Here is a 25273-nt window from a genome sequence, read left to right as displayed (position 1 = left end):
TTTGGTTTTAATTTTTAGTTAATTGTCAACAGATTTTGGAATTTTTCTTTTGATTTGACATGATGCATAGTGTTTTGTAGAATAACTCAAAAATCCTACTTCAATATTTTTTAAATTTAGAAAATGACACAGTACAATGTGAAAATATTTGTGGGAGCTGAGTACTTTTTCATGGCACTGCATATATCTCTATAAAGTCACACCTCAGCCTTGTAGTCTTCAAAAGATAAAGTCCTAGCTTGGCCAACTCAGGCTCTTTAGTTCTGGCAACATTCTCAGAAATCTTCTTTGCACTCTTTCCAGCTTAATGATCCATCAGACTGATTAATTCACACTGACGCAGTTGTATTTCTAAGCTATATCGACTGTTCTGTTGTACATACTATTTATTACAAATTACTATAAATTGCACATTGATGGAGACATAAAGATTTGTACTCTTTATGTATGTGAAGGATGTAAGAAGTAAAGTCAATTCAATTCAGTGATATCTTTCCTAATAACAGAGTAACCAAAGCTGTACATGGTATTCCAAGTGTGGCCTCACCAATGTTTTGTACTCTTAATTAAACTTCTCCAGGTGTAGCAACATCTCTGTAAATCTCTTATGCCCTTCACTGGTGCTGGCACATCGAACTTGTAATGCAGTGACAGAACAGTAACACAGTTATTTAACTCTGACTTGAAATAAGTACCCCAGGAGTACAGCTACAGTTGGATGCAAACTACAAACAATCCACCCTCTGAACTGCCAAGAACCAGCTAATCCAACTGTGGACTCAGTTGTCAACCTGGAATTCAAGCAGGTCCCCAAGAATGTGTCAATGGCCCTCGTCCAGTAGCACCTAAGTCCACAATGATGAAGTATTTTGGGAGGTTTGTGTTGAAACATATCAACTTCAGCCTGACAAAGTGCTTTAGATCCACTCCAATTTGCCTACTGGAGTAAAGGTCCATAGTAGATGCCATGTGATTGGCTCCTCACTCAACCCTGGCACATTTGGGCAGCAAAGATGCATACATCTAGATGTTCTTTATTGAGTGCAGCTCAGCTTTCAATACCATTATCCCCTCAAAACTAGTCAATAAGTTCCTAGACCTTAGCTTCAGTACCTCCTTGTGCAATTGGATCCTTGATTTCCTTTCTTGTAGACCCTAATCATTTTGGATTGGCAACAACATCTCCAAAATCTCCATCAGCACAGGTGCACCACGAGGCTGTGTCTTAGCCGCCTGCTCTACTCTCTTTACTGTGTGGCTCAGCACAGCTCTAATGCCATAGTCAAGTTTGCTGATGAAGCACTGCTGTAAGCCAAATGGCAATGAATCAGCATATAGAGGGAGATTGAAAATCTGGCTGAGTGGTGCCACAGCAACAACTATTTACTCAATGTCAGCAAGTCCAGGGAGCTGATTATTGATTCAGGAGAAGGAAACCTCTGGTCCTGGAGCCTGTCCTCATCGGAGGATCAGAGGTGGGGAGGGTCAGCTAACTTCTAAATATTATTAATTCAGAGGACTGTCCTGGGCTCAACAAGTAAGCGCAAGTACAAAGAAAGCAAGGCAGTGCATCTACATTCTTAGGAATTTGTGAAGGTGCAACATGACATCTAAAACTTTGATAAATCTCTGTAATTGTGTAGTGGAGAGCATATGGACTGGCTGCATCACAGCCTGGTGTGAAAACGGAAAATCCTACAGAAAGTAGTGGCTATGTCTCAGTCCATCAAAGATAAAGACCTCCCCACCATTGAGCACAACTACGTGAAATGCTGTCATAGGAAAGCAGCATCCATCACCTAGGATCCCCCAGCACTCAGGACATGATCTCTTCTCACTGCTGCCATCAGGAAGAAGGTACAGGAGCCTCAGAACTCAAACCAGCAGGTTCAGGAACAGTTATTACCCCTCAACCATCAGGCTCTATCAGGCTCTTGAACCAAAGGGTATAATATCACTCAACTTCACTTAAAATGTTCCCACAACCAATGGGCTCACTTTCAAGGACTCTTCATCTCATGTTCTTGATACTTATTCCTTATTTATTTATTATTATTATTATTTCTTTCTTTATGTATTTGCACAGATTATTGTTTTTACTACACTGGTTGAACACCAAAGTTGGTGTGGTCTTTGATTGATTCTGTAATGGTTATTATTCTATGGATATATTAAGTATGTCTGCATGAAAATGAATCTCGGGGTTGTATATGGTGATATATGTACTTTGATAATAAACTAATTTTGAACTTTGGATAACTTTAGTGTAAGATGGATGCATTTTAGCCTGGTTCCTTTTTGCACATGCAAGGCCTTGCCCAATAAGGTAAATATCCATTTGTCTGATTAATCACATTGGAGGTGGACCCCAGGTTACGCTAGTAATTCTAGTGTTCTGTTGCGCTACCTAAACAGAAATGCAGCCATGTTATGAATCCCCAGACTGCAGATGATGCCTATAGCCCTGCAGGAGCCAGGCGTATTGCTGGGCTCCCAACCATTTGTTCATATGCACAAGCTGTACGTAAGCTGAGAGTTCGTAAGCTGGGGTGGACCTGCATTTATCTGCCCTGTTACATTCTAAAGTTAACAAATGTGCACTCTGTGTCTCCCCAGTAATTCTCAGTACCTCAGCACTTATTCCTTGTCTTGTTTCCCTTTCCCAAATGACACTTCTCTAGAATGAATTCCTTTTGTCACGTTCTTGTTATTGTAACTATTGATACCTTCCTGCAGCGCTATCTCTACTTCCTACTTCACTCTCAGCTAAGTTTTCTGTCAGCTTCAAACTTCACAACCATGGCCCCTAAATTACGTCTAACTGATTGGTGTATGGTGTGTGGAGTAAGGGGCCAAGAACTCCACTACCAATGTCTTGTAGTCACAAAAATCCCCATCAACTTCTGTCCTTAATTTTCTGACATCGATTTTAAATCCATCTTTTGTTTCCTTCTAATCCCACAACTGTTTACTTTTCTAATCTGCAGTATCTTCTCTACTACCTTGCCCCAATCCATGTACATGTAATCCCCAAGTTACGAATGTCTGACTTACGGACAACTTGTACATACGAACCGAGGAAGGAGAACGCCGTCCATTTTAAGTCGTTGCTGTTGACAGTGTGTTGAGTGTGTAACTTTGTATTTGGCTTAAATTTTTCTTAGCAAGATTCACCCTGACCCTGCCCCCCCCCCACCCTCATTCCAGTCGGCTGGTGGCACAGTGAGATCAGCACGGGGCTCGAGAACGGAGGTTCCCGAGTTCGATCCAGTGACAGACCGCTCCCGTGCCTGGTTGATGTCGATCCAGTGACTCCCGTACCATCCATGCCGGGTTGATGTCGAGCTCGCAACTTGACCTCATAAAAAAATCACTGCCACTTCCAGTTTAAATTCCCACGCAGAGTATTGTGGAGGATCAAATACCCAAACCCAGCACAGCCCCCACTTGTCCCATTTAACCTGTCTCAGTACAGTGGACTTTAGGACCTGGGGAAAACAGTGCAGTGGTCCTTAGGACCCAGCGGACCTCGGGAGCCGGCGGAGCTCGGGACCCGCCACCCACAGTGTTTCTGTTCGATTGACGAAGCGATTGCGATCGAAAATAAAGTGGAAATAATAAAGCGTTTGGAAAGAGGTGAAATGCCATCGGTCATCAGAAAAGCATTAGGCTACAGACGGTCAATGATCAGAACAATTTTAAAGGATAAAGTGAGAATAATGGAGCATGTGACAGGCCCTGCCCCGATGAAAGCTACAATTATTACTAAGCGACGCAGTGGTTTAATTATTGGAATACATACATTTCTTAAGGTGAAATATATACTATATACTAAGCCAAACGTTTAACTAACTGACGCTAAATAATACCGGGTGTACTTTTTCCAACTTACATACAAATCCAACTTAAAGACGGACTCAGGAACGGAACTCGTTCGTAACCTGGGGACTGCCTGTACTCAAAATCAAAAACACTGCTTTGAGATTGATACTTTATTGCAGAATGGAGGTTACTCTATATCAGTAGCCTACCATCATATTAGATGCAACTCTGGTGTGACATTGTGAGGAACCATTGATAACAGCACTTATTAGACAACTCATTAACTGAGTGGTTACTGATGTACTTGTTTTTCACCCCTGTTACAGCACTTTCTTTGCAACATTCCTGAATCTATTGGTCAGTACCTTTGTGGTTTTCCTCATCTTTGTGGCAAGCACTCTTGTCACTGTTGGCTTCAACATGTGGTGTGATGCAATTACAGAGAATGGAAGAATGCCCAACAGGTATGCAATTATAGAAATTGCCACTGTTCTTTGAATTTAATCTGAAAACCGTTTAATTACTAGTGGTACTTGCCTACACTATAAGATATAGTGAAGACATTTAGTACCAAAATTATCTTTCAAACTACAAAGTAGTAACTATTTGCATGACTGGTTGAGCTATGTAAATGACCGCAGTGTTTTTGTCTACAGTTGTGAGGAATTGCAGGATATTGATCTGGAACTGCATTTGGATAATTCTTCTTTCTACAACCAATTTTCAATTATCCAGGTAAATCTTTGGAAATATTTCATTTTTAGACACAGTGAAAGGCATAATTACCAAATTAGATCCAGTTAAATTGAAACTTTAATAAGTGACTCAGACAGTTTGTAATCTAATTTCTTTCTTTGGCATTTTAATGTAAATTATGCTGACATAAATATTTCAGTAAAGATCAATTAGCTTGATAACTGCCCATTCCAGAATGTAATTAGTTGTAAGCTCCTAAAGTTAGCTCTTGAACTCCAGGTTTGTTGCTGGGAGACATTCCATTGTAGGCCATATATCAGATATCTTATAGTCCTATATAATTTAATTCCTTTGCTCTTTCTAATAATATCCTTATATTATTTGCAGTGTTTTATACATTAGATGTAGTGTCAATTTCAAGAAACTTTTAAAAAGAGTTTTGGGTTCTCCTGCTCTCTTGAGTCTTGGCAATTTTAACCAATTAAAGAGGTTCTACCCAAACACAGTCAGACAGGTACAAAGGAAGATTATCTTCTGTGGTTACTGAGAGAAGAGGGATCTGAAAAGAAGGAAGGCTATTTTAAAATAGAGTTATTCCTGGACTGAGAGTTAACATATGTCACAAAGCAGAGGACTTGGGACCTATGGGATACTGGCTTTCCAGCTGTGATCAGTGACAGCAAAACACAGATGTTAGTTGAGTGACCTTACTCTGAATTGGCACTCTCATTTAGTTAAACCTAGGATCAAGAAAAAATAGCAACATCTGAAGTATTCCTGAAGGAGAGTGAGATTTTTTTTAGCAACAATTTAATGTCTACCATCTGCTGATAAGTCTGTTTTCATGTACCATCTATATAATCCACAACACATAACTCCTCTGTTTTGCTAACTTCAGTTGTAACAGCTTTTTGCAGATGACCTGTTCTCCAGCTAAGCATTAACAAACTCCATAGCTAACAGAAACAATTCAGCAAAGTTACAGTATGTACATTTATTATTTGGAAAATATGTGAGAAGGTTTTGCTGAAACCTGAATAGAATTTCTGGTGTAGGTTTCAAACATAAATGATGGAGAAAGTTGTTACTCCAAATAACAATTGAACAGATTACAGATAAACTGAAGATCTAATTCTAGGCACATGGTGGACAAAATCCAATAACTACTGAGATTGCCACCACATTGAGAGAAGAGTCTGGCATTTTCATGCTATCCTAAAAGATAGCCTGTCATCAGGAATTGTCAAAGTTTTTAAACCTCAGTAGTAGGCCTCCGTTAGTCTCGAAAGACCATGGATTTGTGCCTTGGAAAGTTTCCAGGGCACAAGCCTGGGCAAGTTTTTTTAATATGGAAAATGGCAGTTGCCTAAGCTGCAAGTCTCTCCTCTCCACGCCACCGATGTTGTGCAAGGGAAGGGCATTAGGACCCATACAGCATGGCACCAGTGTCATCGCAAAGCAATGTGTGGTTAAGTGCCTTGCTCAAGGACACACACATAGCCTCAGCCAAGGTTCAAACTAGCTACCTTCAGATCACTAGACGAATGCCTTAACCACTTGGCCATGTGGCAACACTAATGACCTACAATGGAGACATGTAAGACTATAAGAAACGTTACAAGCCATGATGAAGTACCATTAACTATAGTATCCTACTGGTTACCACTGCTAATTATGTTACACAGCTTTCTTAACTCTCAATTGTAACTTTCACTAAAATGTAATTAGCTCTAACTCAGATCCTGGATCAGATAAAACATTGGTTCCTGTCTGTACAAGTTGAGGGGACCTGTCTGCAGTTTGCTTGTAAGTTTCCAAGGTCAATATCTTCAGAAGGTTGTTGTGATGGAGAACTTATCAGCATTTGCTAAAGTTCATACTGAAGTTCCTCAGAAAACTTCAGATGCTCCAAGGAGAAAGTAGGCTACAGAAATTCTTTGTTTAATCTCATATTTTTGAGATAAAACTATCTTTTCCTTACATTTGCTCTCATCCCTGTTGGGATGAGCCTTTACATATAATGCATCACACTTAACAGTTTCCACTACCTGCAATGAAACTCAACAATCAGACACATCTTCGTTTCCCTTTCCTTTCAGCATTTCTGAGACTGTTCCATGCATCTCAAGACTAGCATTCCATCTCTACCTGCCGTTCACCTTCAAATAGTACTTTATTATGCAAGCACAGGTGATGCAACACCTATCCTTGTGCTTCTTCCCTTCCTACCCTCTCTGTAACTTTAATCTAAGTTAGTTTCTCTCATTCTCCATTTGGACAAGGGGTTATTGATCTGAAACCTATTTCTACCAATTTTGTCTAACTTCCTGTGTTTTCTACTTTTATTACACACTTAAAGTGTATAAACTTATAGCCTGATTGTCATTTAAAGATTGCTTTAGTAAGGTCCCAGGGTTCCTCATGGCAAGCTGGGGTAGAATTTGTTGGTGCACGTTAGTGTCATAGGCGATTACTGGTCTTGGAACAAGTATACACTTCGCACATTTACTTCTTATAACCATATAACAATTACAGCACAAAAACAGGCCATCTCGGCCCTTCTAGTCTGTGCTGAACGCTTACTCTCACCTAGTCCCACCGACCTGCACTCAGCCCATAACCCTCCATTCCTTTCCTGTCCATATAACTATCCAATTTCTTTTTAAATGACGATATCGAACCTGCCTCTACCACTTCTACTGGAAGCTCGTTCCACACAGCTACCACTCTCTGAGTAAAGAAATTCCCCGTTACCCCTAAACTTTTGCTCCTTAACTCTCAACTCATGTCATCTTGTTTGAATCTCCCCTATTCTCAATGGAAAAAAACTATCCACGTCAACTCTATCTATCCCCCTCATAATTTTAAATACCTCTATCAAGTCCTCCCTCAACCTTCTACGCTCCAAAGAACAAAGACCTAACTTGTTCAACCTCTCTCTGTAACTTAGGTGCTGAAACCCAGGTAACATTCTAGTAAATCTCTTAATCATACTTTATTTTACTTGTGCACAAGGAGAACAGCATGGGCCCTGTCACCATCTTGCTCTGAAGCCAGGACAGAAAAATGTTATTTTTTAATACAGAACTGGCTTATCAGTTACAGATATTTGATAAACTGTATATGTTTGAATTCCTTACTTGTAAGGCCGATCGCTATTTACAATAGAAGTACTAGAAGTCAATAGAAACTGCAAGCGGACAACCAATATACTTTGAAATTAGTAAAGCAATTGTCCCGTAGTTGTTGGGTGTGTGTCACATCCTTCCATTATATTCCTATCCTGTCTGTCTCTGCACCGCTTACTTTCTAAAGGGAGGCTATGCTTTTCAAGGACCTTTCTCGACAAGGTCTCACATCAGAGGCCCCACTTGTTTGGGTTGATTACACGCTGCTGCAGTCGTCATAAACTTGATAAATTCTGCAGATGCTGGAAATCCAAAGCAACATACACAAAATGCTGGAGGAACTCAGCAGGACAGGCGGCATCTAGGGAAATGAATAAACAGTCAACGTTTCAGGCTGAGACCCTTCTTCAGGACTGAAAAGGAAGGTGGGGGGAGAGGAAAGTGGCTGGCTGGAAGGTAATAGGTGAGGCCAGGTGTGTGGGGAAAAGTCAAAGGCTGGAGATGGGGGAATCTGGTAGGAGAGGAAGGTGGACCATAGGGAAAGGGGAGGAGGAGGGGTCCCAGAAGGAAGTGATAGGCAGGTGAGAAGAAGAAAAGGTCAGTGTGGGGATTGGAGGAGAGGAGTGGGGAATTGCTCTACCAGATAGTGAAATCAATATTCATGCCATCAGGTTTGATGTTACCCAGGCAGAGTATAGGTGTTGCTCTTGCACCCTGAGGGTGGCATCAACTTGGCACAAGACGAGGCCGTGGACGAACCCACCAGACCAGGAATGAGAATCGGAATTAAAATGTTTAGAAGTCACATGGAAACAGTCTCTTTGAAATGCTGAAAGGGAAGAGAGTGAAGATATGTCTGATTGTGAAGTTTGATTGCAGATAGTGGAAGCTGCAAAGAATGATGCATCATATGTGAAGAAAATAAAGATAATGGCTGAATGTGGGGAGGTAATAACTGTGTACGTGTAAAATAAACAGGTTTATCTTGCAAACGATTGAGTTTTTTGAGGAGGTGATGAACAGACTTACTTTATTGATCCCGAGGGAAATTGGGTTGAATGAAGATGAATAATGAGAGTAGGAGAGTGAATATTATCTAACCAGACTGTAGTAATGCATTCAACTAGGTACCTCAAGATAAGTTGATCCAGAAAATTAAGCCAAGTCAGTTCCGTGGTAACTTGGAAGATTAGGTTCAAAACAGACTTGACCATAAAAGAATAAATATACTTGTGGAGGGCTGTTACTCTGACTGGAGGTCTGTGACCAGCAGTATCTTGCAAGGGCCAGTACTAGGACCTTTGTTTGGATGAAACTGTACATAGTCTGATAAGTAAGTTTGCAGATGGCACAAAATATTGGTGGAATTTTGAATAATAAGGAAGGTTATAAAAAGATACAGCAGGATATAGATCAGTTTGACAGATGAGCAAAGAAACGGCTGATGAGGTTTAATCCAGACAAGTGTGAGATGTTGCTCTTTGGGAGATTAAGTGTATGGCAGGACCTCAGGAATGTTGATGTACAGAAGGATCTTGGGGTTCAAGCCCTTAGCTCACTGTTGTGACTCCAGAGAATTATGCTTAAGAAGGCATATGACGTATTTTTCCTTCATCACTAGAGTACTGAGAAGTCGTCTTACAGCTGCATAAAACTTTGATTAGGCCATGCTTGGAGTATTTTGTATCGTTTTGATGGCCGGGTTACAGGATGGAGGTGGAATTGTTGGGAGTGTACAAAAGAGTTTCACCAGGAAGTAGCCTGGATTAGAGTATCAGTTTAAAGAGAAGTTGAACAAACTTGGATGGATGTTGAGGGGTTACCTGACAGAATTTTTTTGTTTGCTTTAATTTAGAGCATGTAATAGCCCCGCGAGCCCACACCACCCAGCTATACCATGTGATCAATTAACATACTTACACATACGTGTTTGGAATGTGGGAGGAAACTACAGCACCTGAAGGACACCCATGCCATCGAGGGGAGAAATTGCAAACTCCTTACAGACAGTGGCAGGAATTGAACCCAGGTCACAGGCGCTGTATTAGCCTTAAGCTAACTGTTACATTACCATGCAGCCTTAGAAGTAAATGAAATCATTCGAGGGATTGATAAGGTAGATAGAGTCTTTTTCCCAGGATATATATGTGAAATACTCTGGGGACTAAGTTAAAGGTGAGGGGGGGGGGGGGGAAGTTTAGAGAAGACTTGTGAGGCAAGTTCCCTACCCATAGAATAGTAAGTGTCTGGTATGTGCTGTGGGAGAGTGGTAGAAGCAAGTAGAATAGCAAAATTTAAGAAGCATTTGGACAGACATATGAACAGGCAGGGGATGGAGGATTGGACCATGCACAAGTAGATGTAATTAGTTTAAATTGGTGTCATGTTCAGCATAGACATCATGGGCTGAATGGCCTATTCCTGTGTGGTACCTTTTTATTTTTGTGTTCTATCCTTCCTAACCAATTGACTTCCAGCAAAGTTACGGACAGTTCCCTCTGGAACTCTCCTTCACCCTACCTTTGGCCTCAGCAGCTTTTATCTATTTGGCGGCATATCCAGAAACTATGGAATGGAGTTTCCCAGGAACTAGCTCTCAATCTCTGCTGCGTTTTTCTGTCACCTCCAATATTTATGTATGTGTATTTTCAGCCTTGAACAAACCACAAGCTGTCCTTTTAAATATTGAGGCATCTTTAATTCCCCACAATAAGATCCACATCATTGTAACATACTCCATCTCTCTGCCCAATTAACAGCATTTTTTGAATCAGACTATACTCATTCCTATCACACTATTCAACTTTCAAGGTGACTTTCTAATCTCATTTATCTTCTATTACTCATATCCACATCTATAGCCATTAATCTGCCTAGATTCATTGACCTGCACCTGGACAGTAGCCTTCCCTACACCACCCCCATCCTTTCTCTTGTGTGTTGAAATCAAACCTGCACCCACCAATTGTGCTGGCAGCTCGTTCAAAACTCTCACCACCCTCTGAATGCAGAAGCTCCCCTTATATTCCCCTTAAACTTTTCTGTGTTCACCCATAACCTACGACCTCTAGTTGTAGTCTCAAATCAACGTCAAAGGAAAAAACCTGCTTGCATTTACTCTATCTATACCTCTATCAGATCTCCCCTCAATCTTCTATGTTCTAGGGAATGAAGCCGTAACCTATTCAACCTTTCCCTATAATTCAGGTCCTCCAGTCCCAGCAATATCCTCATAAATTTTCTCTGCACTCTTTCAATCATATTTATATATTTCCTATAGGTAGGTGACTAAATCTGCACATGATACTCCAAATTAGGCTTCACCAACATCTTATACAATTTCACCATATCCCAACTCCTGTACTCAATACATTGATTTATGAAGGTTAATGTGTCAAAAGTTTTCTTTATGACCCAATCAAACTGTGGCATCACTTTCAAGGAATTATGGATCTGTATTCCCAGATTTCTCTGTTCTACCAAGCTCCTCATTGCTGTACCGCTCACCATGTAAGACCTACCCTAGTTGGTCCTCCCAAACTGCAAAACCTCACACTTATCTGCATTAAGTTCCATCTGCTATTTTTCAGCCCATTTGTCCAGCTGGATCCTGCTATAAGCTTTGACAATCTTCCTTGCTGTCCACTACACTCATTTGCAAATTTGCTGATCCAGTTTGCGACATTATCTTTCAGATTCTAATATAGATGACAAACAACAATGCGACCAGCACCAAACCCTCCGGCACACCACAAGTTACGTCTCCAGTATGAGAGGCTACCATCTACTAATACACTCTGGCTTCTCCCATTGTGGTGAACTAGATAAACCTGTCTGACTGCTCCTGTGGCTCCTCCCACAGACCCCTGTATAAAGGCGACTGTAGGCTGCTGCTCTCCCTCATTTTCCCCAGGATGTAGTGTTGTTTATTCTTCCAGTCAATAAAAGCCGATATCTCGCTTCCTAAGTCTCAGCGTGAGTTATTGATGGTGCATCACCCATGAAGCGATTGTCTAATCCAAATTACTACCCCATCTTGAGTGCCAAGTGACTGACCCTTCATGACTGACCTCCCATGCAGGACCTTCTCAAATGACTTGCTAAACTCCTTGTAGATAACATCTACTGACTTGCCTTCATTGACTTTCCCAGTAATTTTCTTCAAAAACACTATAAATTTGGTTAGACATGACTTTCCATGCATGAAGCCATGTTGATGTTCCCTTAATTTTCCAGTCTATCCAAGTACTTATATATACAGTCCTTTAGAATTCCTTCCAATAACTTTCCCACTACTGATATCAAGCTCACTGGCCACTAATGTTCTGACGTATTCTTAGAGCCTTTCTTAAGCATTAGCTATCCTCCAATCCTCCAAAACTTCTCCTGTGGCTCAGGATGTGTTAATTCTATAGGCTCTGTGTCCAACTCCTGAGTAAATACAGATGCAAATAATCCATTTGAGATCATCCTCATCTCTTTCAGCTCCGCGCATGGGTTACTACTCTGATCTTAAACTTTGTCCCTTGCAATCCTTTTGCTCTTAATCTATCTGTAGTGGCCCTTAGAATTCTCCTTCACTTAGAGCATTCTTATGCCTTCTTTTAGCCCTCCAGATTTCCTTCTTAAGTGGTTCTTACACTCCTCTAGTACTTTATTTGTTCCTCCCTGCCTTTACCTGCTATGCACTGCCTTCTTTTTCTTAACCAGGGCCTCAATATCTCTTGAAAACCAGAGTTCCTTAAACCTGTTATCCTTGCCTTTCATTCTGGCAGGGACATACAAATTCTGTACTCTCAAAGTTTCACTTTTGAAGACCTCCCACTTACCAAGTACAACTTCTCCCATTCCACACTTGCCTGATCCTTTCTGATACCATCAAAATGATCCTTTCTCCTATTTAGAATCTCAACCTGAGGGCCATTCTTAATTCTTTTCCACAATTACCTTGAAACTAATGGCATCATGATCACTAGGTGCCAAGTGTTCCCCTACACAAATTTCTATCACCTGCCCTGTCTCAATCCCTAATTGGAAATCAAGTACCATACTCTCTCTAGTTGGGACTTCTATGTAGTAATTAAGGAAACTTCCCTGAATACATTTGATAAACTCTTACCCATCCAACCCTTTTACAATATGGGAGTCCCAGTCAATAAGTGGAAAGTTAAAATCACTTACTATCACAGCCTTGTGTTTCTTGTATCAGTCTGCAATCTCTCTACAATTTTGATTCTCTAAATCCCACGGACTATTGGATGGTCTATAATATTATTCTATTAACATGGTCATACCTTTCTTATTCCTCACTTCTACACATAAAGCCTCACTAGACGAGCTCTCTGGTCTCTGTCTGAGCACTATTGTGTTATTTTCCCTGACTAGTAATGCTACCGCGGCTCCTTTAATCCCTCCGGCTCTATCACGTCTAAAACAATGGAACATTGAGCTGCCAATCCGGCCCCTTCTGCAACTAAGTCTCACTAATGGCTAATAGTAATAATAGATTTTGAATAAAAGTCTGAAATTGGGAAGCTTGCCCTGACACTATTACTTGAAATTGCTGAAAGATATGAAATGTCAAAAGGTTTTTTTGTACTGCTTTCATTAAATGGTGGTATAACATGTAACCTTTTTCATCTTATTGTGACTAACACAATACAACATTGTTTGTGAAGAATGCCATCTTTTGCTTTTCCATAGAAGAATTGGTTGGTCTTTGCATGAATAAATTTCATAATTCTAGCATGTAACCTCTCACTTTTTAATTAAGGCCAAAAAAATCCAATTAACGCTCCTTTATACTTTGTTGATGAATGGGAAATCAGTTTGGAATTTAAAGAAAGCTAATGTGATAGACAGCTGGGTATACAAAAAGACTTGGGCGCAAAGATGCCTGTTCCTTAATTGATGTCTAATATAAAATAAGTCACTGTTTACATGAATAGCCAGGTGGTTAATAACAATGAGCTTTTACTACAAAACAACTGTCATTTCGATTTTATGCTCAAAGTGGGTAAAGCAGTAAAATCAAACAGATGGTTATGTCTCAACTTTCCTTTCACAAAGATGCACATGACATCTGTACAGAATCAAGGTCATTCTTTATATCTTAATAAATCGCATGTAAAGTTCAAAAACATTGGTTTTGTCCATGAAAGTAATTCTCTCTTATGTCCTTTCAGATTTCCATAGTTACAATGATGAGATACAAATACTTAAGAAGGTGTGATTAAAAATATATTGTAGAAGTTGTGAATTGTTTCTGGCAGTTTTGGGCTAGCAATTAGTTTGATACTGTGTGTTGGGAAAGAAAATCTTCATTTAAAAACCTACAGTTTTAATAAGTATTTAAAAAATTTGCACAATTACAATTTATTTTGTGAACAATTAATGTAAACTTAAACACAAGAAATTCTGCAGATTCTGGAAATCCAGAGTAACACATATAAAATGCTGGAAGAACTCAGCAGGTCAGGCAGCGTCAATGGAAATGAATAAACAGTTGATGTTTCAGGCCGAACCCCTTTTGGGACTGGGAAGAAAGGGGGAAAATGCCAGAATAAAAAGGTGGGAGGAGGGAAAGGAGGTGATGTGAAGCGCAGTGGATGGGAAAGGTAAAGGCTGAAGAAGAAGGAATCTGATAGGAGAGGAGAATGGACCATGGGAGAAAGGGAAGGAGGAGAGGCACCAGGGGAAGGTGATAGACAAGTGAGGAGAAGAGGTAAGAGGCCAGTGGAGAAATAGAAGAGGGAAGGGGTAGGGAAAAGAATTATTGGAAGGAGAAATAGATGCTTGTGCTATCGGGTTAGAGACTACCTTGACGGAATATGAAGTGTTCCTCCACTCTGAGAGTGGCCTCATTGTGGCAAAATGTAAACTTATGTTGTTGGGCAACTTATAGTCAGGAAATTCTTCAGTCTTTTTATGAGTTATTCTTCTGAAAGTGGAGCAGGAATCCTATTTTTCCATTCGAACCGAATTTCCATCAGACATCCAATAAAATATCAAGGAATATGACCAGTTGGTGGAATTTCCTGGTAAATGAATAACTAAAATTATATTTACATTGCATTATAGTATTTTTAACTTTGGGTGATACTGCAGGCAATGTCAGTTGTCTGTTGTACACCAGCTTTAATTTCCAGAGAATAATCAGATTCAGACTAATTTACTTATGACTCGTACATTGAAACATACAGTGAAGTACACCTTTTGCTTTAGTGTCCAGCACAACATAAGCATATGGGGCCGCCTGCAAGTGTTGCCACACATTCCAGCACCATAAGACATAGGAGTAGAATTGGGCCATTCATCCCATCGAGTGTGCTCCGCTATTCCATCATTACACCAACATACCATGCCCATGGTGTTCAGCAGAACAACACAAACAACAAAAATACAAAAGAAGCAAAACGACAAGTGTTTTTTATTTATTCATTTACGGGATGTGGGTGTTGCCAGCTAAGCCAACATTTACTGCAATTCCCTAGTTGCCCTTGAGAAGGTGGTGATGAGCTGCCTTCTTGAACTGCTGTAATCCCTGAGGTGTAGGTACACCCACAGTGCTGTTAGGGAAGGAATTCCATGATTTTGTCCTAACGACAATGAAGGAACAGCGATATGTTTCCTAGTCAGGATAGTGAGTTACTTGGAGGGTGATTTCCAAGTGGTGGTGTTCCCAGGTATCTGCTGTTCTTGTCTTTCTAGATGGTAGTAGTTTTGGGTCTGGAAGGTGCTGCATTAGGAACTTTGGTGTGTTGTTGCAGTGCATCCTATAGATGGTACACACAGCTGCAACTGTTTATTGATGGTGGAGGCTTGGATGCTTGTGGAAGGGGTACCAATCAAGTGGGCTGCCTTGTACTGGATGGTGTCAAGCTTTTTGAGTGTTGATGGAGTTGTACTCATCCAGGTGATTGGTGAGTATTCATTGCACTCCTGACCTGAGCCTTGCAGATGGTGGACAGGCTTTGGGGAGTCAGGAGGTGAGTTACACTGCAGGATTCCTAGCCTTTGATCTATTCTGATAGCCACGGCGTTTATATGGCTAATTAAACAAGCCCCTTTCCCCCTTTCCACTGACAGACCATGTTATTGCACAGTCAGAAATGCCTCTATATTTTTGAGAAAAATGTGTAGAAATGGGAACAAGGTTAAGTTAATTAACCTTTCTACTGCCCTTGCAGTGTATCTGTACATAGATATGCAGGGAGTTAAACACCTTCTCAAAAATCACCCGAGGCAGAAGCTTTCTTTGGGGTTTTTAATGAGATCTTACTTGTGAAAGGACAGACAGTTAAGTGAAGTACATATTAAATTCAATACAGAATCAAGGCAGAATATACTAATAATTTAAATTACTTGCACAATCAGTGTTAACCATGGTAATACATTTATGCAGTACTCTATAATTATTCTGTGTAAACAGTATCAGTGACCTAGGTTCAATTCCCACCGCTGCCTGTGAGGAGTTTGTATGTTCTCCCCGAGACCATGTGGCTTTCTGCCGGGTGCTTCGGTTTCCTCCCACAGTCCAAAGATCTGCCGGTTGTTAGGTTAATTGGTTATTGTATATTGACCTGTGATTAGGCTAGGATTAAATTGGGGGATTGCTGGGCAGTGTGGCTCCAAGGACCAGAAGGGCCTGTTCTGTGCTGTATCTCAATAAATAAATATCTTGATAATGATAAATGTAATACTTCCTTTACAGTATATCTATTAAACATTTATCAATATTACCAAGAACATAAGAGTCATAGATACTGCTGTTTGATGGGCAAGTAAAGAATGGACAGAGATGAATGTCTCCTCACCATGTGCTTCAAATTGAAACAAAACTAATCTGCAAGGGAATGATTAAAAAAAAACAACTTACCTATGGGGAGTGATGTTTATACAAAACAAACTATGCCTCTGGAGGCCAGAACACTCTCCAGCTGGCATCCATAGGATGTCAAACTGAAATACCGAAACTAAAAGTCAAGTCATCACTTCACTAAGCCTTTGGATCGTCTCAGAGACTGGTCTTGAAAACAGTCTTACTGCACAGTCTTTAAACATTCTCATTTTGAATATACCAGCCTTGATGATGATACTGGTGAAGATCAGCAAGAAGTGCGGGGCCAGGGAACAGTGAGGAGAGGGTGTGCTTGCTGCCTTCTGGCATGATTAGCTGGAGTGAGATCTGTACGAACGTAGTTCCATTGGTTCTTGAGTTGATTGCCTGATGCATTGGATCATATTATGCTTTTGCATAAACATAGAATCCACTTGTTTTATTAAATATATAACCAAACACAACTTTGCTGTCGGTAAAGAACATGATATTATCTAGTTCTGTGTTCAGCTCTTCGGTATCATCTCTGTTTTCTCAACTGCTACAACACCAGCACTGATTTCAAACCTTGGTATGCTGAGATCTAGTTTGGGAACAAACTTTGCCTTGCCCAGGATGAATCCAACTTCACTATATCCAGCAACGCCTGGGACCTTTAGATGTGCAACAGTAGCAATAGCTTTACCTGATGCGTCACAGAAGACGCAGGCCTCTTACTTTTGGGCATTGTTTTTAGATAGTGGAATTGTTGTGTGGGTTTTTGGAATTTTCAAGGTTGTAAGATCCTGAAGGGAAGAACATCACTGCTGGCGCTGCTCACGTTTCTCCTTAGGGAGTGTGACATCCCATCAATAGGAGTCCGGAGTGAGCCTTGTTAACGTGAAGTGTCCCTGGATACTGACTGGAGCAGCCAATCTAAGAGGGTCAAATAGGCTGTTCGTTATCAATAGCATACCACGACACATAAAGAGTCTTTTTTGGTATCAGTGACCTAGCAAGTAAGGCTGTTGATAATGAGGTCCATCCAAGGTCCAGACTGCACTGCATAGGAGGGAGGTTCTGTCCAAGATCAAGATCTGCAAACCTTTGGCTAGATCTTCAGATGTTGCATGATCTCAGCACTGTTGGATGCCATCATATGCAGCCTGGGATTAGACTGACAACATGTCTTACGCTTCTTGTGCACTAGAAAATGATTTAAGAACATCACCAACATAGAGGTGTCTTTCTGTGTACAAACTTTGTACTTCTGTGCTTCCGTCCTGTATTCCTTCTCTTCCTGGATAGCTGTCCTCTTAAAGGCCATAGATTGCCACAGCTGGTGAGCGACAGTTACCAAATACATGAACTCCCATGCGGTACTCCAGAATCTCATTGTCCATTTGGTGGTCATGGTACCGTAGTCTCGATGATCCTTTCTCACCAGGAAGCTGTGGAACACTTGTTTGATGTTTGCCATCACTGTGACAGACTCAGTTCTGAAATGCACAAGGACTCTGAGAGACTGTTATTGAGGCCTGGACCCCACAAGAGCACATTGCGTAACAATACGCCTTTGAACTGCACATTTGAATCACAGACAATTTGTATTTGTGCAGATTTCTGGAGTTATCAAAGTTGGGCAAATATCAGCTTTCTTTAATGGGATCTGGTTGAGGCACTAGTTCCACATGATTATTCCTGAAGAGTTTCTCCATGAACCCCATGTAATGACCTGATCCTTCATTTCTGGTTTGCTTCTCAATGTGTGACTGAGGGACATGAGTCGTCTAAGGGCCTACTTGCTCTCTGTTTGGTAGGAATTGTCATGGAGAGCAGAAAAGAAAAGGATCTACACAACTGTTTGACTCGTCTTTGCAAAACTCTTTGTTCATGATTTGAAGGAAGACCTCATCTTCGATGGAAGGTGACAGCTTTTAATCATCTTCTGAGTGACAGAAGATCAGCTTGCTAAATTTGGTTGAGCAGAGGTGAGTAGGGTTTATCTACCTGCAATCTTCTCCTTCATACAGATTCTACTCCCACAGAGTCTGAAATTATTTGGGCACCCATTCTCCAGGACATTAGTCTTAAATGTGCTAACATTTGGCTGATGAGCACCATCGCGGCAGACTTCACCCACTATGACCGAACCCAATTCCAGTTATTGGGCATGAGGTACACTGTGCTGAATATTGTGCTGTTCATGTACCATGCGCGCGTGGATGGTGTCTCTGCCAAGCGCCAGGAGAATCTCAGCGCAAGCGTCAAGTAGGGTCGATCTTGTTAGGTGTAGCTTTAAGATGTGAGTGGCTGCATGCAGCTTCATGAGTTGGGATTTCGTCCGTTATTGGGAACGTGGTCGCACTCAGTGAGGGTTGGCAAGGGTAAGCAGACCTTCACTCTTACTGACCCTGTAACAAATCCACTGACCCTTCCTTCAGCAACTTCTGATGTTCCAGAACAGGGAAACAGAACTTTGAGCACTGAATATGTCAAAGACACATCACTCTGATCATTTCATAATAACGTATGCCGTTATTATTTTGCTCAGGATGTCCTTTCAGGTAGATGTTGACTAGACATGCTTTAGAGCAGGGTTTTCCTTGGAAGCCTTTCCCACATATTTCCGTGCATGAGGAAGTAGCTGTATCTGGTGGCTGCTTAGCTGGCTCCCCACTGTGCTCGGCTGCTCTACTTCAGTTTTGTTGACCGTGATAGGGGTTCTGGGTTCCACTGCTTTTGCTGGAGACCTCTCTTTGAATGACACATTACTAGAAGTTGAGAGCGTAAAACTGGGGTCATTTCGTGCTTCTGCATGGCTGTAGACAAATTCCGCAAAGAATGAAAATGGCAGATAGGGGGCATAATGCTTCATTTTATACTTGAACCCTTCACTTAGTCACTGTAGTTGGATATTGCTCAGTAGTTTCTCCACTATAGGGTTTATTCCTCTTGCTGTGTCCTAGAAACACAGCCCTAGTAGGTATCCCTTGTTATTTGTGGCTGCAGTTCCGACAACAGATCTGCAAGCTCCAGAAGCTTTCATGGTTCTTTGTGTGAGAGCTTTGGTAAGTTATCAAGTCTGCTGAAGAGTGATTCTTTGATGGCCTCCGGAGAGGCACAGCATTTGTCCAGCCTTTGCCACAGAATTTATAAACTATTAGCTGGATTATTAACGTGCAGTGCTCTTAACTCTTCTTGCGTGAAGCAGTAATTCACCACCAAACCACTTAAAGAGAAGGACTATCTCTTCACTAGATTTGAGATTTAGTCCTTCCACGGCTTTGTGAAAGCTTGACTTCTGGAACAGGTAACTGGCAGACTAGTTGTCAAGCACTTTTAGTCCAGCCTTGACTAGGTCTCGATGAGCCAGATACCAACTGCAGTAGCTGAATGACAGCATTGTGGAGACTGGTTTGCCAAATGTTTGTGCTGCAGTAGATGGAAGTTCAGTCTGCCCATGTTTATGCAAATAGGATTGGCATCAGTAGCAACTCTTGAATGAGGTCTTGGCTGTGGTGGAACATCAGAAGGGGCATTTTGGTTCTTTGCTGCAGTAGACCTTTAATGTCAATACCTGGACTACATGAAAGTGGTGTAGACCCTTTATAGAGCTGGAGCACTGTAATTTTTATAGTGAAAATGGGTTTGGACATATTCTTCAGTGAGCTGCATTGACTGTTGTGATGGCAAAGCATGACTGAATCTGGTTATAGACTCACCACTGTCTAAGTCAGCTGCTGCTTCATACTCCTTTGCCACTGTTGAGGCAGCCTCGGCCTCACACTCTTCCTTAAGTGCACTGAGTGTAGCTTCTACACGTGGCTCTCCCCATGCCTACATCTGCTTTCTCCCTGTTTAAGTCAGCTTTCTCCATTTACATCTCAGCTTCGCACTTAGCGTAATCTGTTCTCATTCTTGCCGCTCCAGATCTGGCGCAGGCTCGTGCTGCAGCAATGCTAGCCAAGCATTTGTTCGTGTGTCGCAAAGCCAAGATAGGTGCACATTCTGACCTCACTTCCAGATCTTTGCAATCGGCCTTGCTCAAGTTTAAAGCCGGTATTATCATCCACGGCGTTTGGGCGTGTTTCCAGTCTGTGGGTGCTGCTTTTAAAGATTAGTTATCTGCTCACTCTACTGCCCTCACAGTGTACCTCTACATAGCTATGCAGCAAGTTAAACACCTTTACAAAAATCAGCCAAGATGGAAGCTTTTCTTCAGGGTTTTCACTCGTGAAACTGCAGAGGGTTAAGTAAAATAAATATTAAATTTACTATAGCATCATGAAACACCTGAATATACTAATACTGCTGATTATTCTCGTAATTGGTATTAAGAATGTAATACACATGCACAATACTCCATAGCTATGCTGTGTAAGCAAGAAAAACACTCAAGGCACAATGATATCTTAATAACAACAAACATAATGCTTCCTGCAAAATATACCTTCTAAATGTTTACCAATATCACCAAATACTTAAGAATCACAGATATTGTCATTTCAAGTTCAAACAAACAACGGATGGAGATGAATGCCTTCCCACCGTGTGCTTCAAATCAAATCAAACTCAGGCGTGCAGGAAATAACACAAAAAACAGCTTACTTCCAGGAAGTGATATTCATTCAAAATAAACTGTGCCTCTAGAGAGCAGAACAATCTCTCAACCCATTCCACCAAAGCTAAAATGATCCTGCCGATCTTTTGCCTCCTCTATTTTCTTACCTGGTCCTTACATTCTGTGATTACCTTAGTGTTCAAAACACCGGTTCTCAGCTCTGAATACCCTCAGTCACTGAAATTATCTTATGTAGAGAATTTATAAGGTTTCAAAAAGTGAACAGTCTTTCTTTGTTCAGAAAATTTAATGTTTTATAATTTCTGGCTCACAAGCTACACAAGGAGAGCAGGCAGATCACTTGCACGCTGATGAAAATTGTCTAGTAGATTTATATTAAAAGCCTGTTTTAGAAGTTGTAGTTTTTACATGAAATGTTATTTTGTGTATGTTTTGAATATTGCATAAGTATAGCACAGTTGCTTAAGTATTATATTGGTTTCATTAGGATTATTCATTGGCCACAATGTAAACTTAAACCTCCAAGCAACACACACAAAATGCTGGTGGAACACAGCAGGCCAGGCAGCATCTATAGGAAGAAGTACAGTCGACGTTTCAGGCCGAGACCCTTTGTCAGGACTATTCCTGATAACTGTACGTCAACTGTACTTCTTCCTGTAGATGCTGCCTGGCCTGCTGCGTTCCACCAGCATTTTGTGTGTGTTGAACACAGCAGGCCAGGCAGCATCTATAGGAGAAGTACTGTTGACATTTTGGGCCGAGACCCTTCGTCAGGACTAACTGAAAGGAGAGATAGTAAGAGATTTGAAAGTAGTGGGGGGAGGGGGAAATGCAAAATGATAGGAGAAGACCGGAAGGGATGGGATGAAGCTAGGAGCTGGAAAAGTGATTGGCGAAAGTGATACAGAGCTGGAGAAGGGAAAGGATCATGGGACGGGAGGCCTCGGGAGAAAGAAAGGGGGAGGGAGGGAAGCACCAAAGGGAGATGGAGAATAGGCAAATAACTAAATATGTCAGGGATGGGATAAGAAGGGGAGGAGGGATATTACCAGAAGTTAGAGAAGTCAGTGTTCATGCCATCAGGTTGGAGGCTACCCAGCTGGTATATAAGGTGTTGTTCCTGGAGGCTGGTGGGGTGGTAGGTGAGGACAAGGGGAACCCTATCCGGAGTGGGGTGGTGGGCGGATGGGGTGAGGGCAGATGTGTGGGAAATGGGAGAGATGCGTTTGAGAGCAGAGTTGATGGTGGAAGAAGGGAAGCTCCTACCACCCCACCAGCCTCCAGGTCCAACGTATAATTCTCCGTAACTTCCGCCACCTCCAACGGGATTGCACTACCAAGCACATCTTTCCCTCCCCCCATCTTTCTGCTTTCCGCAGGGATCGCTCCCTACGTGACTCCCTTGTCCACTCATCTCCCCCATCTCTTCCCACTGATCTCCCTCCTGGCACTTATCCTTGTAAGCGGAACAAGTGCTACACCTGCCCTTACACTTCCTCCCTCACCACCATTCAGGGCCCCAGACAGTCCTTCCAGGTGAGGCGACACTTCACCTGTGAGTCGGCTGGTGTGGTATACTGTGTCCGGTGCTCCCGGTGTGGCCTTTTATATATTGGTGAGACCTGACGCAGACTGGGAGACCGTTTCGCTGAACACCTACGCTCGGTCCGCCAGAAAAAGCAGGATCTCCCAGTGGCCACACATTTTAATTCCACGTCCCATTCCCATTCTGATATGTCTATCCATGGCCTCCTCTACTGTCAAAATGAATCCAAACTCAGGTTGGAGGAACAACACCTTATATACCGGCTGGGTAGCCTCCAACCTGATGGCATGAACATTGACTTCTCTAACTTCCGTTAATGCCCCTCCTCCCCTTCTTACCCCATCCCTGACATATTTAGTTGTTTGCCTGTTCTCCATCTCCCTCTGGTGCTTCCCCCCTCCCCCTTTCTTTCTCCCGAGGCCTCCTGTCCCATGATCCTTTCCCTTCTTCAGCTCTGTATCACTTTCGCCAATCACCTTTCCAGCTCTTAGCTTCATCCCACCCCCCCGGTCTTCTCCTATCATTTTGCATTTCCCCCTCCCCCCAGTACTTTCAAATCTCTTACTATCTTTCCTTTCAGTTAGTCCTGACGAAGGGTCTTGGCCTGAAACGTCTACAGTGCTTCTCCTTGTAGATCCTGCCTGGCCTGCTGTGTTCCACTGTCATTTTGTGTGTGTTGCTTGAATTTCCAGCACCTGCAGATTTCCTCATGTGAACTTAAACCTGTTGTTTTTTGTAGAACATCATATATTGTGTGGGCCGTGGGATATATAACAATAGCCCATACAATATATAGAAACCATGTAATCATAAGTTGTTATTAATAGTGTAAAGAAGCAACCTGCTTATTCTGTTGGCAAGTAAAGAGAATCACAAGCTCTGAAGTTGGTGTTTATTAAGCCTTGTCTAATGCCTTTGAATTTCATCTACAGTTTGGCCTGTGGGCTGGGTGGGTTGCTTGGACTGCAGTTACCATTCTTGCATTCCTGAAGGTCTATGACAACTATAAGCAGGAAGATCTCCTCGACAGCCTGGTGCACGAGAAGGAGTTGCTGCTGGCGAGGTCATCCAGGAGAGCAGCAGAGCAAGTTGAGAAAAATGCCTTGATTTAAATCCATGCCATAGAATGTGAGATTTGGCCAACATGTTCAAACACAATAATGCTGCATGTCTTTTTGTAAAGGTAAAAGTGCTGAAAAATTACTGTAAAGCAGGATACTCACTCTCTAGCCTTATCTTCCAACTAAATAGTAGGTAACCTAATCACAAGTGTGTCTTTCAGTAGATGCTTCTTTCAGTGCCTGATAAACATTTGTCTCTAAAGATGACGATTTACTAAAATGCCACAACACGAAATGTAACAGCTGCTATATTGGTAACTCACTGTTAATATTTGTACATCAAAACACTAGGTATTAATCCGAATAATTTATCCTGCTTTACAGTATCAAGCTACTGTATATAGCGTACACTGAATCTTCAGAATGAATATAAAAGAATTAAAACCATGTGGAAAATCTTTCAGCTCATTCAATACATTTCATAACATGGCAAACGCTATAAAATGTTCTGAAAACAAATGAATAAATTGTGTCCATTCTCCTCAAGGAAGCTCAACATACTCACTGTATCACAGTTGCTTAAAGCCAAATTGATACACCTGAATATTCTTTCTAGCAGCAGAATACATTGTCTTTGCACTTGAAAAGCTCATCTGCAGTGTTTAGAAAATGATTATGGTTGTTTCTTATGGAACAGCTGCTATCTCACACTACTGAATTTGTACCTAAGTCAACAGCTTCTCTATAGCTAATAAAATGAAAAACAGCAATTTGAGGGTTAGTAGTATAAAGTGACAGACTTTATTGTGCCATATGTTGCTCATAAAAATCTTTTGTTACTAATGTTAATTCCTTACCATGATTACAGTGTACAATGCTCAGAAAATGTGTAAAATTATTAAATTAATCCATGCACTTGCTTACATCTGTGCTTTTGTTTCTTTCTCCCCCTCTGACAATAAACACACACAGTGATTTCTGCCGCACCTTAAAAGCTACTTCTCTAACTGCGGCAGTCGGGATATGAGTGACCATACGCCATTTATGTTTCTTGTACCTTCAAAGGATGGAAGAAATGACATATCTGCCATATGGGGACCACAAGGGCAAGCCTGTAATCTATGCTTGCCTGACGTGGTTCCTCAAAGTGTCAGTATATTATACCACTCTACTATTTTCTGGATTTTCTGGAAAAATAAATTTGCTTAATTTCCTTTCAGACATGTGATCTGGAACTTAATCACAGGCTTCGTTAGAACCTATTGTTCCAGGCCAATTTGTATCCGAGATGAGCGATTAATTAGTGTTGATCTTTGAAAATTGTTAGTCAACTGTGAAAGACAGCCAATCTGGGTGACAGTTGAATAGAATGAAGAGAATGTTTTATCCTTTAATGAGAAGCAAGCTGAAGCTTAATATGCTTATTGCATCTGAATTGCGTCATGCACATTTCTTCTGCATTGTAATCGGAGAATTAGTTGTTAACATTTGAAATATTGCATAAAAATACCCTCATTCATAAACTTGTTTCTGGGAGGCTATTATTTATAGTTCATATTAGCCACACATGGGAATTTCTGAATCGTACAGATATTAATCCTACAAACTTTGGAG

The 25273-nt window shown here is 41.4% G+C and overlaps 1 protein-coding gene across 2 annotated transcripts in view; it reads left to right on the top strand.

Annotated features, from left to right (window-relative positions):
- The window catches only part of LOC140724941 (transmembrane protein 179-like), a 35988-nt gene extending 11406 nt beyond the window's left edge, over positions 1-24582 (top strand). Inside the window, exons 2-4 of one of the 2 annotated variants that reach the window (XM_073039775.1) lie at positions 4149-4286; positions 4479-4557; positions 23591-24582. In XM_073039775.1, coding sequence (XP_072895876.1) covers positions 4149-4286; positions 4479-4557; positions 23591-23710 — 337 coding nt within the window. In that variant the 3' untranslated portion in view covers positions 23711-24582. Of the gene's footprint in view, positions 1-4148; positions 4287-4478; positions 4558-23530 lie in introns of both variants that reach the window. The other variant, XM_073039774.1, reaches the window with a different exon arrangement.
- Positions 24583-25273: the final 691 nt, after the last annotated feature.

Source organism: Hemitrygon akajei, chromosome 3 (genome assembly GCF_048418815.1).
Source record: "Hemitrygon akajei chromosome 3, sHemAka1.3, whole genome shotgun sequence".
Classification (NCBI taxonomy): Eukaryota; Metazoa; Chordata; class Chondrichthyes; order Myliobatiformes; family Dasyatidae; genus Hemitrygon; species Hemitrygon akajei.
This window is presented reverse-complemented; position numbering and strand designations above follow the sequence as displayed.